A 12,976-nucleotide genomic window follows, 5' to 3' on the forward strand; every position below is an offset into this window, starting at 1 on the left:
TGTACTATGAAAAACATCTGCTCCAAATCTCTCAATCAGGGGATATATAAAATGTTGTTGGCCTTGTGCTACATGAATATACCATGTAGTTATTTCAATGTATTTTGGCCATATTAACAAAGCAGTGTTATACCAGAAGATATCTGCTGGTCCCTTGAGTTGGAGAGAAGCCGTGTCAGAAAGTAATATTACACGGAAAAAAAGACAGAAAAAAATATTCCGGCGCCTACAAGAAAGTCCAATTGATGAATAGTAAATTCTAACCACTGACCATATAGAATGTCCAGTTTGAATGACCTGGGAGCCTCCAGATATATCTATCTATATAGGCGCCGGAATAGTTTTTTCTGTCTTTTGTGCTTTATTTGATCTGTATCGGTCATATTTTCCTGGCAGCCCAGCTTATAGGTATAAGGTTTTTGCAATCACATTAGTATCGTAGTTATTCTAATCAATATTCACACCATTAGCGCTAAATACACATTTCTTTTTTTCACATTACGTGGAAAAAGGTACATTGTTGCACAATTTGTGGAATGATGTGTCTGAAATGTGTCTACAACAAAGAGACAGAATGCACCATGCAACAGAACACAGCTATTCTGGGGTAGGATTAAATAATACAAGAAAAATGAACAAAGGGACATGTTATAAAACACATATTTCCCTATTTATGGCTCACGTGTTAATCACACCACTGAGTGACGTGGAGAAGAACCTGGAAAGGCAGAAAGCTACATCAGAAAGGGTGAATACCCAAGAGGTAAAGCAAGATTGATGCCCTGCACAGGAAAGCATGTCAAAAGCATGAGAACACATACTGTACATGTTATTTAAAATGCTGCTCTAGAACATTTGGAAATAATATTACTGTGAGAGAACTCTTTCACTGACCATGTAAAGTGAATAATGATTCACAGCTGCAATTCTTTAATTTACACCATAATGTGAGTTTGCATGTGTCGTGGTTACAATATTGTGCATAAAAATATGCTTTTTTTATACAGATTACAAAATCATAAATATCTACACCTAAGATATCCGAAGTTGTGATTCGCCTACTAACTACTATAAATACACACGCATTTTTTAAGCAAGAGGAAATCTCTGTTCTGTTTAATGCTCCCATACCTAAAATGTATTCATTTTCATCCGTTATATAAATAAGCGGAAACATGCAGAGTCCCACAACAGCATCCAGACAATCAAATGGCAACCTAATGTCGTTATCACTGAAAATATAATTGCCTGTAATTACAGGGCTCTTTCATAAATCCAAGCACTCAGCAAATAAAGCTAGTAGTACGATGAGTTTGACTGTAAAGAAAAGGGAACGTTACTGTCTTTCAAAGACAGCTCTCTAATTACAGTAACTGGCACGTACAACCTCTGCCCACATTCTTACCATGCATGTATGTGCTCTGAGAATCTCGAAAGGCGCCAGCTGCTGTTACCTACTATAATACCACTGTGGTAAGCATTAAGTTTAGTCTCATAAAAAGGAGTTCTGACACTGGTCAGAGCTCTATCCAGCTGTCAGTGTACATCAACACCTAGACTAGATATCAAAGCCCAACAGAAAGGACTTACACACATCGCGGAGTAATGAAAGCTGAAGAACATGCTGAAATCAAAAAAGGAAGAGTTGATCCCTCCTTGGGATGATGCTCCACTTTATAATCTGTTAGCATATTATTATTCATAGCTTTGGTATGAATATATGGAGTGGAGTCCCACCTGAGGCCTGGTTGCAGCATGCCACCCCGTGACATGGCGATATGATAACTTACAGTGTATGTGTAGTTTCAATTCTAAAGCAATTGGGGATAAAGGAGAAGTCAAGTGGTAATGTCCCCTGTCTTTGAAGAGAGTGAACCAAGTTCAAATCCTGGTATGAGCTCCTTGTGACCTTGGCCAAGTCACTTTATCTACCTGTTTCTTAGGTGCCATTATTAGACTGTAAGCTCTTCATTGACCTCTAATTAATAAGCTGTGAAGCTGCCTCTCCGTGCTGGAGAATAGTTCACCTTAATTCATATGACAGACTAAAATCTTCTCCAGCAGAGGAAAATGGCACCATAGTATACTGAATAAGGGTCTTTGCCTCTGCAATATTATTTGTACAGAGCTGTGTAGATTATCATAACTATATCTGAATAATTTTATAATAATTATATAAGTTTTCATGTAACCACATTTGGGATAGAATTTGGGCAGCACAGTTAGGTACTTTAAAATATGGCAACCTGCTGAGGCATATTACGGTTATTATCCAACTACAGGGTGGTAAAGTTGAGACACAGGGATAGAAATTTTAAAAAAGGGTTAATGTAAAAAATCTAATATATTTAATGCATTATATATCATATTCAAGTTCATTTATTTAATATAAATATATATAATATTTAAATGTAATACATATCATGTATTTAATGTAATATATGTAATGTATTAAAGTTATAATATGTATATTAACTATATCATTCAATAGTATATTGAATTTACTATAGTTAATACATGTAAAGTATTTAAGTTGATATATATAGGTTGAACTTGATGGACATATGTCTTTTTTCAACCTTATCTACTATGTAAATATATATATATATATGTAACTATGTAAATATATATATATGTAACTATGTAAATATATATATATATATATATATATATATATATATATATATATATATATATATATATATATATGCAAATATAGCTGTATGCTCATCTGCATGTCTTAGGCAGGTCTGCAACCCCGCCTTTCCCCATCATCACCCAGCATACAGCACTTCCACTGCAGCAAGGGATTCTGGGAAATGACATGCAAATGAGCACACAGTGTCACTTTTTGCCTCAATAACCATTTTTAACATGGTTCCCTATAGGCTTAAGCTTGCTGCATGGTCACAGCTTTGAGCACAGCCAGGGTTAAGGTGCATACCCAGAAAACCACCCACAGACAGCTGTTTCGACCTTGATGGGTCTCATATATATGTGTGTAAGATCCTCTGCAGATCGAAGTGAGTGAATGACAGTGTAGGGAAGTAGAAGCTCTTATATGTTATATATATATATATATATATATATATATATATATATATATATATATATATATATATATATATATATATTATATATATAAAACATATAAGAGCTTCTACTTCCCTACACTGTCATTCACTCACTTCGATCTGCAGAGGATCTTACATATATATATATATATATATATATATATATATATATATATATATATATATATATATATATAAATAAAACATATAACAGCTTCTACTTCCCTACACTGTTATTCACTCACTTCAATCTGCAGAGGAAGGACTCCTATCAGTTCCCAGAATCTCCTTGACTTCCTTTGAGACTCAAGCTTTTAGTCACACCGCTCCCACTCTTTGGAACAATCTGCCTCGTACAGTTCGAGAGGCCCCCTCTGGAAATCTATAAAATAAGACTCAAGACCTAACTGTTTACCCAGGCATTTAATTAATGAACCACAACCTATCCGGCATTAAATAGCTACAGTACCATCCCGTCCTGTATGGTATATTTCCTTGTGTTGGTCTTGTTATTAACCTTAAAGGTTTTCTTCTTTCCCTTTTTGTAACTGAAGTCCTTTGCGTCCCACTGGGAGAAAAGCGCGCTATATTAATAAAGTTATTATTCTTTTTAAGCTACCAATGTCAGTGGCCATGGTGGGAAAAGGCAGCCACAACTATCTGTATTAAAAGCAGAACCTTAGCACCAAAGTACTTATTGTCCCTGTATGCCCAAATTGGAGTGAAAACTTTCCAGAGCAAGCACCATCCTTTTTGCGGCTGAACGAGGAAATAGTTCCTATCTTGCCAAACACTTTTACATTGAAAGCACAAAGTAAAATGAATTATCCCTTGGTGAAGCTGGAATAATAATTAATTTGCAGGAAAGCAACTTCGTGCCAGAGAGCACATCGGAGAACATAATGTCATTTTCAAGTGCTACATAGTAGATTTATTAAGTATACAGTATTTTATTCAAATTGTATTACTTTATTATATAATTTAGAATGTTATTATTAGTGGTTTTATTTAGTACACTCTTTATGTGCAGTGAGTATTTTTAATGCACTAGTAACATATATTTATTATTATATAAGAGAATATTAAAAGTATCAGTGTGTTCTTAGACTTGTGTTTTGTTGCGGTAGAAGATAAAGCTGACAATAGGGTGATGTGTCTGATATGTGGGGCAACATAACCCCATGTTAATTAACTTGCAATAATTACATTCAGAGATGAAGTGCTGTAGTTAACATGCCTGTCTCAGCTACAAGATGCAGTTCCGTTCTGGGCCATTAACATTCTATGACAGTGGGCAAATCACTATATTTCCTTTCCTGAAAATAAAATATATATCTCGATTTTTCTTTCCTTGCAAAAAAATAGATCTTAAATACTGTGCACTGTAAAATATTCCTGAAATAGCAATTGGATCACCACATTATAGGGGATAAGAAGCAAAAGGAGCCGCACTATACTGGTGATGTATTACGACAAATGGGGAGCAAACTGTGTTTCTTTCACTTTGCGTTTCTTTGCTTTAATGCATGAAGGTATTTGCTCCAAGTTTAGCACCGTGTGTCAGTCAGCTTGCGGTGTGGGGAGTATCAATAGGGGTTAGGGAGAAGATACATAGCACACAGACTTTAATGAGATGAACAGTATCACACTCTGCAGCTCCGTGCATTAGTGTAACTTGTAAGAGCTGTTCTATACTGCATGCGTGCGCTACGCCGTGCGCGTTGCAGTTTTAGTTGGCTGAGATTAGTCAGCCTTTCTATAATGGTGCTGCGCGCGCACGGCAGTGAGCGTGGAACCGGCCGACAGGGGAGAGGATGAAGAAAATAAAGAATTTGCGCCGCTACCGCTGCTGAAATGTATGTATGTATGTGTGTATGTATGTATGTATGTGTGTGTATGTATGTATGTGTGTGTGTATGTATGTATGTGTGTGTGTATGTATGTATGTGTGTGTATGTATGTATGTATGTATGTACAATGTTAATAAACAATTTATTAAAGTATTTATTTATTTAGAAACTTATTTAAACACACACACATACATATATAGTTACATACATACATACATACACTCACGCACAGCATACACACAAAAAGCGTGCAGCACGTGCACGCGCACGGCCGCACACATTATAGAACGGCCCTTAAACACTCTAGCGCTTGTCTGAGGTAGCAGAAACTTTTTTGCCTAACAATTTCTTACATTTGATGCAAATGCACGCAACACATGGAGCAATGCAGCAAAACAAACCTTTGTTTGCCCTTTCCCTACGTTGATTCCTCTCACCCTATGAGTGCTCATTTACATGTCATTACCCGGAATCCATGATAGCTGTGGAAGCACTGTGTGCTGTGTAATTATGGAGTAAGGCAGATTTGGGGAACTGTCTGAGATATGTGAATGTGTTTTCACGTGAGTTCTTTACGGTGGATGGTCTTTGTCACCTTTTTACCAACATTAACTTGTATCATCTTTATAAATTCTCTTATACAGGCTTCACTAGTCAACATTATGTATGGTATAAAAGTTGTAGTGGCATGGTAGCTAATGGTGCCAACCATATCTGGCCATGACCCTCTTTCTACCCCCAAACCTCTATGCACATTTTTCAAACATACTTTTAGAATCATCTGAGGACAACACTCCTTCTGTAGTGCCATACCTCCCAATAAAAGCATCAAGTTATAACCAGTATTATAAACAATAAAAGTTGCTTTGGGCATCTTGGCAATTAAGAGTGACGTAGTGGGCTATGTTAGCATTTTTCAGGTTTGTCAAAAAAAACGACAACAAAAAAGCTGTTCACTGGTAGATTTCAACCAACAGCAGTAGCTACTGCCTGATGACAAACAAAATATATTAAGCATTTGAACACATTAACATATCCAGTATAGAGGGCACTCAGTATATTACATACATTTGTTTGTTTGTTTTAAGCTTTGAAGCATTGTTTTAGACTAGTTTATGAAAATACTTCAATTTGTCAACATCCCGCCAGCTTTAAATCTGTGTTGTATTTGGTAACAATGCAATAATTATAACTGTTAAAAGAGAACCCCATGATGTCCACTTCCAAAAACCCGTTTGGAAGTAGAACCCCCCTCTCCCGCCACGCCATCTACATGTATGTGTGAAGGAAATAAAACAGTCCCAATCTGCACACATGAACATCAGTAGACGCTTTGCTCCTAAACCTTGCAAATTCTAAGTAAAGAGATATGCATTGGGGGAGAGTTATTTGTCTTCCTCTCAATGACTGCAGTCAGCCTGTACCCTGCCAAGCATTTTGTGGAGACATCACATGCATTAATGGGTTGGCCCTTCAGTCACCGTGCTCTTTGTAAACTCGCTCCAGCTGCCGGATACTACTCACTGCTGGGAGGACTGAGAGCAAAGTTAGAAGGAATTCCTTACCTGATTTGTGCCCAGTCAATGAGCTAATGTTGCTTTCATCTGCCACTGAAAAAAAAGAAGAAAAATATCATTATCGAAACTCACTTTTGACACATGAAACGTCTAATACTTAACTAATAACAGTATAAAGAATTCTGTATTTTCTTTTGCTGCTAAATTGGTAATGATTAGGTGAATGTTCAAGGCTCTTTACATATAAAATACATTGAGGCTTTAACAGTGGTTTATAATTAAATAATAACATACAATGTGGAAATTCTGACTATAAACGAGTTACGCCTGAATAGCGTTTTGTGCTTTCTCAGTCTACCATTCGCTGGGAAAATATTTGTGGAGGATATTTTGCTTGGGTCTGTGCTGATTTTTACATAAATCATTGTAGCTCTGTATAAGTCTATTTCATAAAAAGGCTAAGGATTTTCCTGCATTTAGAGTGGCTCTAAGCCATGCGCACGAGATGTTTGAAGCATGGAAATAAGTCAGGCAAGGCACATCCATACGTCACAGCCAGTCAACCATAATACACTGTCTTAAATCTGGACAAGTTGCTTCTATTATTTATAGGTGCAGCTAAAACTTTGACATTGGTGCTGTTAGAGCAGCTCTGCTCCTGTACAGACAACAATATAAATTCTAAAAAAAAAAACAGTTTCAGCAAGTCTGCTCATGAACTCTGACCATGAGCAAGTCTCTTCTAAATCAGTCACACTCTGATGCAAACCTTCCTTAGCCATAACTATATGAAGATCAAGAACTTGACTTGCAGACGGCTATTAAGCAGCCGTATACATATGTACACATGTAGATATGTACTTCCGAAGCTGCAGGTGTGTCATTGTGTACACTCATCAGAATGTGCATCAATCTGCAGCATGAAGCTTAGTTCCCCAGTAACATACACAATGGAATACTATTTGAAGCAGCACATGTATATCCAGTGAAACACTCATCTTTAGTAAACTAAGCCTTGGAAAGGGGCCACATCTTTACTTCCGTTTTTATTGAAGAAAATAATGAGTATTTTGTTCTGGATATAATGGTGTTCTAGGGTGATATGAACTGAAGTATTTTTAAAGGGATCTAAGTCAGTGGTGCTCAACTCCAGTCCTCAAGACTGAAAATGAATGGGTGCAAGCTGAAAAGTGCACTACATTGAAGGGAGTATTAACCAGTCTGAGCCTTGAGATCTGCTACAGCTTTGAATGAAGTTAGATGGGAAACTGAAACTCAGGCTCAGTTTTTGGCCTTTGTGTTCGTCGCAGTCCCGGTATTTTATTAAAGCTGCAGACCGAGCAATATCCTACATGTGTGTTTTTTTAAAAATAAATCAGGTCTGTACTATGAGAAAATACTTGTAGCATTAAAAAAAACTATTCTGAATGACATTTTGAATGTATTATAATGTAACAAGCATCCCCTTCCTCTTCTGAAACATGCTCTGGCATACCCCTTTTTGAGCCCTGCCCTCTCTCTAGCAGTGCACCAATTTTATCTACTGACTGCCTGGTCACATGATCTTCCCCACAGAACTTTGCATCTTTGTTCCTTTTCTGCTGCACTGACAGCCATTTTGTGAACACATGAGCGAATCTTCGCCGATCGATCACAGGAGAACGGATCGATCTGCAACTTGGCTAATTACTTATCATTGTGTGAATTGTATTGATGCACATATTAAAGCGGGAAAAAATAAGATTAAATAAAAAATATGGCAGCTTGGCCTGCTGCTTTAAAGGTGAAACCATGAAAAATGACAAGTGCGGGAGGTGCGTTGGCAGCCCCAAGTCTTGGGTGAAATTCTAGTTTTCAATAATAAGCCCCATATATGGCATTTTAATGACGTTATTCAATTTCCTGGAAATTAGATATTGGAACAAAGGAAGTATTAAAGTGTGACGGGACGCACCTAAGAATTTCATGGTGAAGTATACTGTTGCACATAAACGAACAGCTACTAACCTGACTCCACTAGGTCTGGAAGGATATTGTATTACCTGTCATACAAGCCGAGGTCTTCCTTCACAGATCCAGATATGTTTATGCTATGGGCCGGTCTTTCCAACAGTTTTGGGCATTTAATAGGGAATAGCCTCATAGTTATGCAAAAAACAAGATCAAGAGCGACGCAAAATGACAAAATAACGGAAGTATAGTTATGAGACTAAATTGCTGTAATGTTTCCGTACTTCTCTGGCCCCTGTAATAAGATCCCACAGAAGTTTAAATACTGCTCTAGTTACACTTGTAGTGCGTAAAAACTTGTTTCTTTTTTTCTCTATAGACCATCTGCTTCTGTTGAAATAGCACTGTTTAGGACGCGCGCCTGACGTCAATGCGGGTGCACGCAGGCTAGGGAAGCTCCGTGCACCACGCCGGAAAAAACGATAAAATCCCCTGATCGCCCTCCGATCGGTCCCGCGGGACACCCGGTCAGCTGGGGGAACTAGCGGGGATGTCCACCAAGAAAACTCATAAGCTGGGGACCCCAGATCTTTGCCCTTTCGGCCGAGGGCAGCAAGCAGCACCAGAGAAGAAAAAAAAACAAAGATGGCGCAGCTGAGCGCACGGGAGTGCGCAACCGCAGTCAACAACAAAGAAGATAGGCAAGTTGCGGACCTTGAGGGGGATATCTCTAACAGAAAAGCTACATTAAGAAATCAGGCAGAGAGGGGCCACAGCAGGTGAGGAGGCAGTGGGGGGAGCTGCTACTGATAGAGAGCCAACTATGGCAAAGGGAGACACAGTGATTACTAAACAGGACCTCCAGAAAATGCTTAAAGAAATGCAAGCAAGTTTTCAGTCAGCGCTGGATAGAGCCGTAAAGGAATTTAAAACAGAAGTCTCTTTAGTAGCTAAAAGAATTATGGAGCTTGAAAATCAGATGGACATTTCCCTACGAAACCAGGTAAATACTGCCGATGAGGTCCTGCGTCTCAATGATGGGATGAGAGCTATGAGGATGGAATGGACGAAATGGAGAACAGGGAGCGAAGGCCGAATTTACAAATCCGTCATGTCCCTGAGTCGGTGTGACGGTGAAGGGGTTAGAAGATTATTAGAAGGGTTAATGATGTCCAACTAATTGAGAGACTTGCATCATTTCTGAATCCTACCACAAGAAAGTTTGATAGAGTATGGGAACCTTGGGATGTGGGATAAGATATGATTGGAATAGAAAGGAGGATTTGGGAGTGAGGAGAATATGATATGTGGTTTATAAAATAATGTATGTGATGTAATGTGACTGTTGAAGAGTGTAAGAATTTCGCTACAAAATGGTTGCCCCTTTTTTTCCCTTCTGTACCCCTCCTATCCCCATTTATATTTGAAAATTCTCAATAAAAATATATGTTTAAACAAAGAAATAGCACAGTTTAGTAAACATAGGTCATTGTCCTGAGTCAGACAAGATATGAAAATAACGTAAATGCGAAGGTCAATCTGTTAATATTTGTAAGCAAAATAATACCTTAACATTCTTCACGGTAATGCTATAAAGTATTTCTGGCTTTGAAACACATTCCTATTGAATAAAATGTAGCAGCGTTTTCAACAAAATAAAAATAATATTGCTGAAACATACTGTAATCAAAATGCCACCGCATTATATATATATATATATATATATATATATATATATATATATATATATATATATATATATATATATAATACTGAGTTAAGTTATGGTGAGTAAAAAAAGTGACAAAAACCCTCCACAGGAAAGCAAATATGCAAATATAGCTGTATGCTCATCTGCATGTCTTAGGCAGGTCTGCAACCCCACCTTTCCCCATTATCACCCAGCATACAGCACTTCCACTGCAGCAAGGGATTCTGGGAAATGAAAATCAACCCCACACTGATGAGACCCATCAAGGTCGAAACAGCTGTCTGTGGGTGGTTTTCTGGGTATGCACCTTAACCCTGGCTGTGCTCAAAGCTGTGACCATGCAGCAAGCTTAAGCCTATAGGGAACCATGTTAAAAATGGTTATTGAGGCAAAAAGTGACACTGTGTGCTCATTTGCATGTCATTTCCCAGAATCCCTTGCTGCAGTGGAAGTGCTGTATGCTGGGTGATAATGGGGAAAGGTGGGGTTGCAGACCTGCCTAAGACATGCAGATGAGCATACAGCTATATTTGCATATATATATATATATATATATATATATATAAACAAAAAATTGTAGCGCCAAAAAACAGTACTGTGATAAATAATGAAATAATAAAACTATAGTTACATCAAAAGATGATTCGTGTAGAGTGTATGAATTATAAAAAGTGTATACTGTATATCTTTAAATAGTGTAACCTATTAAATTCTATTAAAACACAACCAATATCAATATAATAACAGTGCATAAACGTGCTGAAAAAAGAAACAGAAAAAATATATATAAAAAGTCCAACCAGTCCTTCAATAATTAGTCCATAATGATAGGTATTCAATGTAGATAAAGGGGTCTTGGGCTGCTCTCACACGGGGTAAACTAACTCCACAGATATCTAAAAACAGAAAAAGAGAGAGAGCGCACGCCCCATAGCATAATACTGCATCAAATTTATTAAAAATGGGGGAAGGGGGTGGAGGTCAGGGGGGTAGGAATCGCACTCACAAGATTAAAACATATAAAAAGCAGTTTGTGAATTTATCACCACCATCCGGTTCTGGATACTGGAACACGTCTCTGTGGACTCCTTCAGGACTGCCACACACGATCACCAGGAACCAGGTGTACAGGGCTCCGTTCGCTATCTGTATATTGTCCAGATTCCAGCTCTCGCTTCCAATGGCCACCGATGGTATTCCCGCGCTTGGTATGGGCTCCTGCGCGTGCGCGGCGTCGTCGTGACGCGTTTCGTCACCTGACGGGCGACTTTTTCGTATATATACGCACAGTATATATATCTCAAATAAAAATAGCACTTGTGAGCACATTCAGGTCTGCAACCCTGCTTTTCGCCATTATTACCTAGCATACAGTGCTTCCACTGCAAGGGATTCTGGGAAATGGCATGGACATGAGCCCTCAATGTCAACTTTTGTGGTGGTGAAACCTACCGAGCCTTAAAATTGCAAAGCCAGTACAACCAGCCTCACACTGATGAGACCCAAAAGGTCGAAACAGCTGTCTGTGAGTAGGTTTACTGGCTATGCATCAAAACCCAGGCTGTGCTGAAAGCTGTGTAATGCTGCGAGCATAAGCGTATACGGGTTCCATGTAAAAATGGATTTCAGGCAAAAGGCAACACCTTGTGTGCCCATTTTCATGTCATTTCCCAGAATCCCTTGCTGCAGTGGAAGCACTGTATGCTAGGTGATAATGGTTGAAAGGCAGGTTTGCAGCCCTGTCTAAGACATGTGAATGTGCTCACATGTGATATTCTTTATTGGCTATATGCTAACGGTGGAGGTTTTTTGTCGCCATTTTCACCCACCATAACTTAAATTGTGTGTGTGTATTATCTATATCGATTATAATATATATATATTATGAAATTATTGAAGTAGAAGATATGTTTTTTTTTTCCGACCAATTTTCTTTCTGCATCTATTGCTGGAAGTTACCTGTATACTACAGAACAATATTATTATGTATCCACAACCTTGTTTAACACATTCTGGAGTCTTTAGATAATGATTAAATAATCACATGCATTCTCTCAAGTGTGGGTAGTAAGAAAAACCAAGGGTTTTATAGGGGCACTCGCTACTACAGTAGGATCAAAGTAAACAAATGCCACTGACATGTTTAAGGGATTACATTTGGGCTATAATGGCATTTCTTACTGAAATTGAACACCTATACATATTTATAAATACTTTATTTGTTTAAGTTAGTTAGGAGGGGCTAGATTTTTTTTTTTTTTTTAGCTCCGAAGACATCCGGTTCAAGAGGTACTTATTATTTCAGATGTCGACAACAACAGAACCAAGTCCCATAAATCGGTGCTACCAGGACTTTGTTACATGCAACCGTCAGTGCGGAGACCGATGTGCAGACATGAATAATATCTCTTTATAAGCTTGCTTGAAGAGGGAACTGTCAACGCAGCATGGAGTGAATAAAATGATGTTTGAAGCAGGTGTGGTGCTCACAATCAGGGGAGGTGTGTGAATAAATGTTCTGGTTGATAATAGAGATGACCGCTAATATACTAGCCCACTCTGGTTCTCTTCCTATTGGACTGCCTCCCTAGAGCTTAAACACCACGGCAGTATCAGTAATAACATTCTCCCTTGATAACCAACATGGGGTGAGGAGATAGTACTCACAGTCCATCGCTGTTCCTTCTTGATTGGCGTGCCTCACGTTGTGTAGATATGCAGAGAATCCAGTAAGAAAAACAGAGCACAGCAGCAAAAAAGGTGCGGGGCTACAATTTGAAGACTATATAAAAATAGCTTTAATATGAAAGTGACAACATGGCACAGTCAGAGTGCGCTGTAGTTAGCGTGAAACGCGTTAGAGTATTCTTACTC

General features: G+C 38.3%; 1 protein-coding gene across 3 annotated transcripts in view; it reads right to left on the reverse strand.

Moving 5' to 3' along the window:
- PARD3B (par-3 family cell polarity regulator beta) overlaps positions 1-12,976 on the reverse strand; it is a 774,037-nt gene that overhangs the window by 377,964 nt on the left and 383,097 nt on the right. For all 3 annotated transcript variants that reach the window (XM_075608550.1, XM_075608549.1, XM_075608551.1), the window contains exon 16: positions 6,490-6,534. In XM_075608550.1, the coding sequence (XP_075464665.1) occupies positions 6,490-6,534 (45 nt within the window). The remainder of the gene's footprint in view (positions 1-6,489; positions 6,535-12,976) is intronic.

Source organism: Ascaphus truei, chromosome 7 (genome assembly GCF_040206685.1).
Source record: "Ascaphus truei isolate aAscTru1 chromosome 7, aAscTru1.hap1, whole genome shotgun sequence".
Classification (NCBI taxonomy): Eukaryota; Metazoa; Chordata; class Amphibia; order Anura; family Ascaphidae; genus Ascaphus; species Ascaphus truei.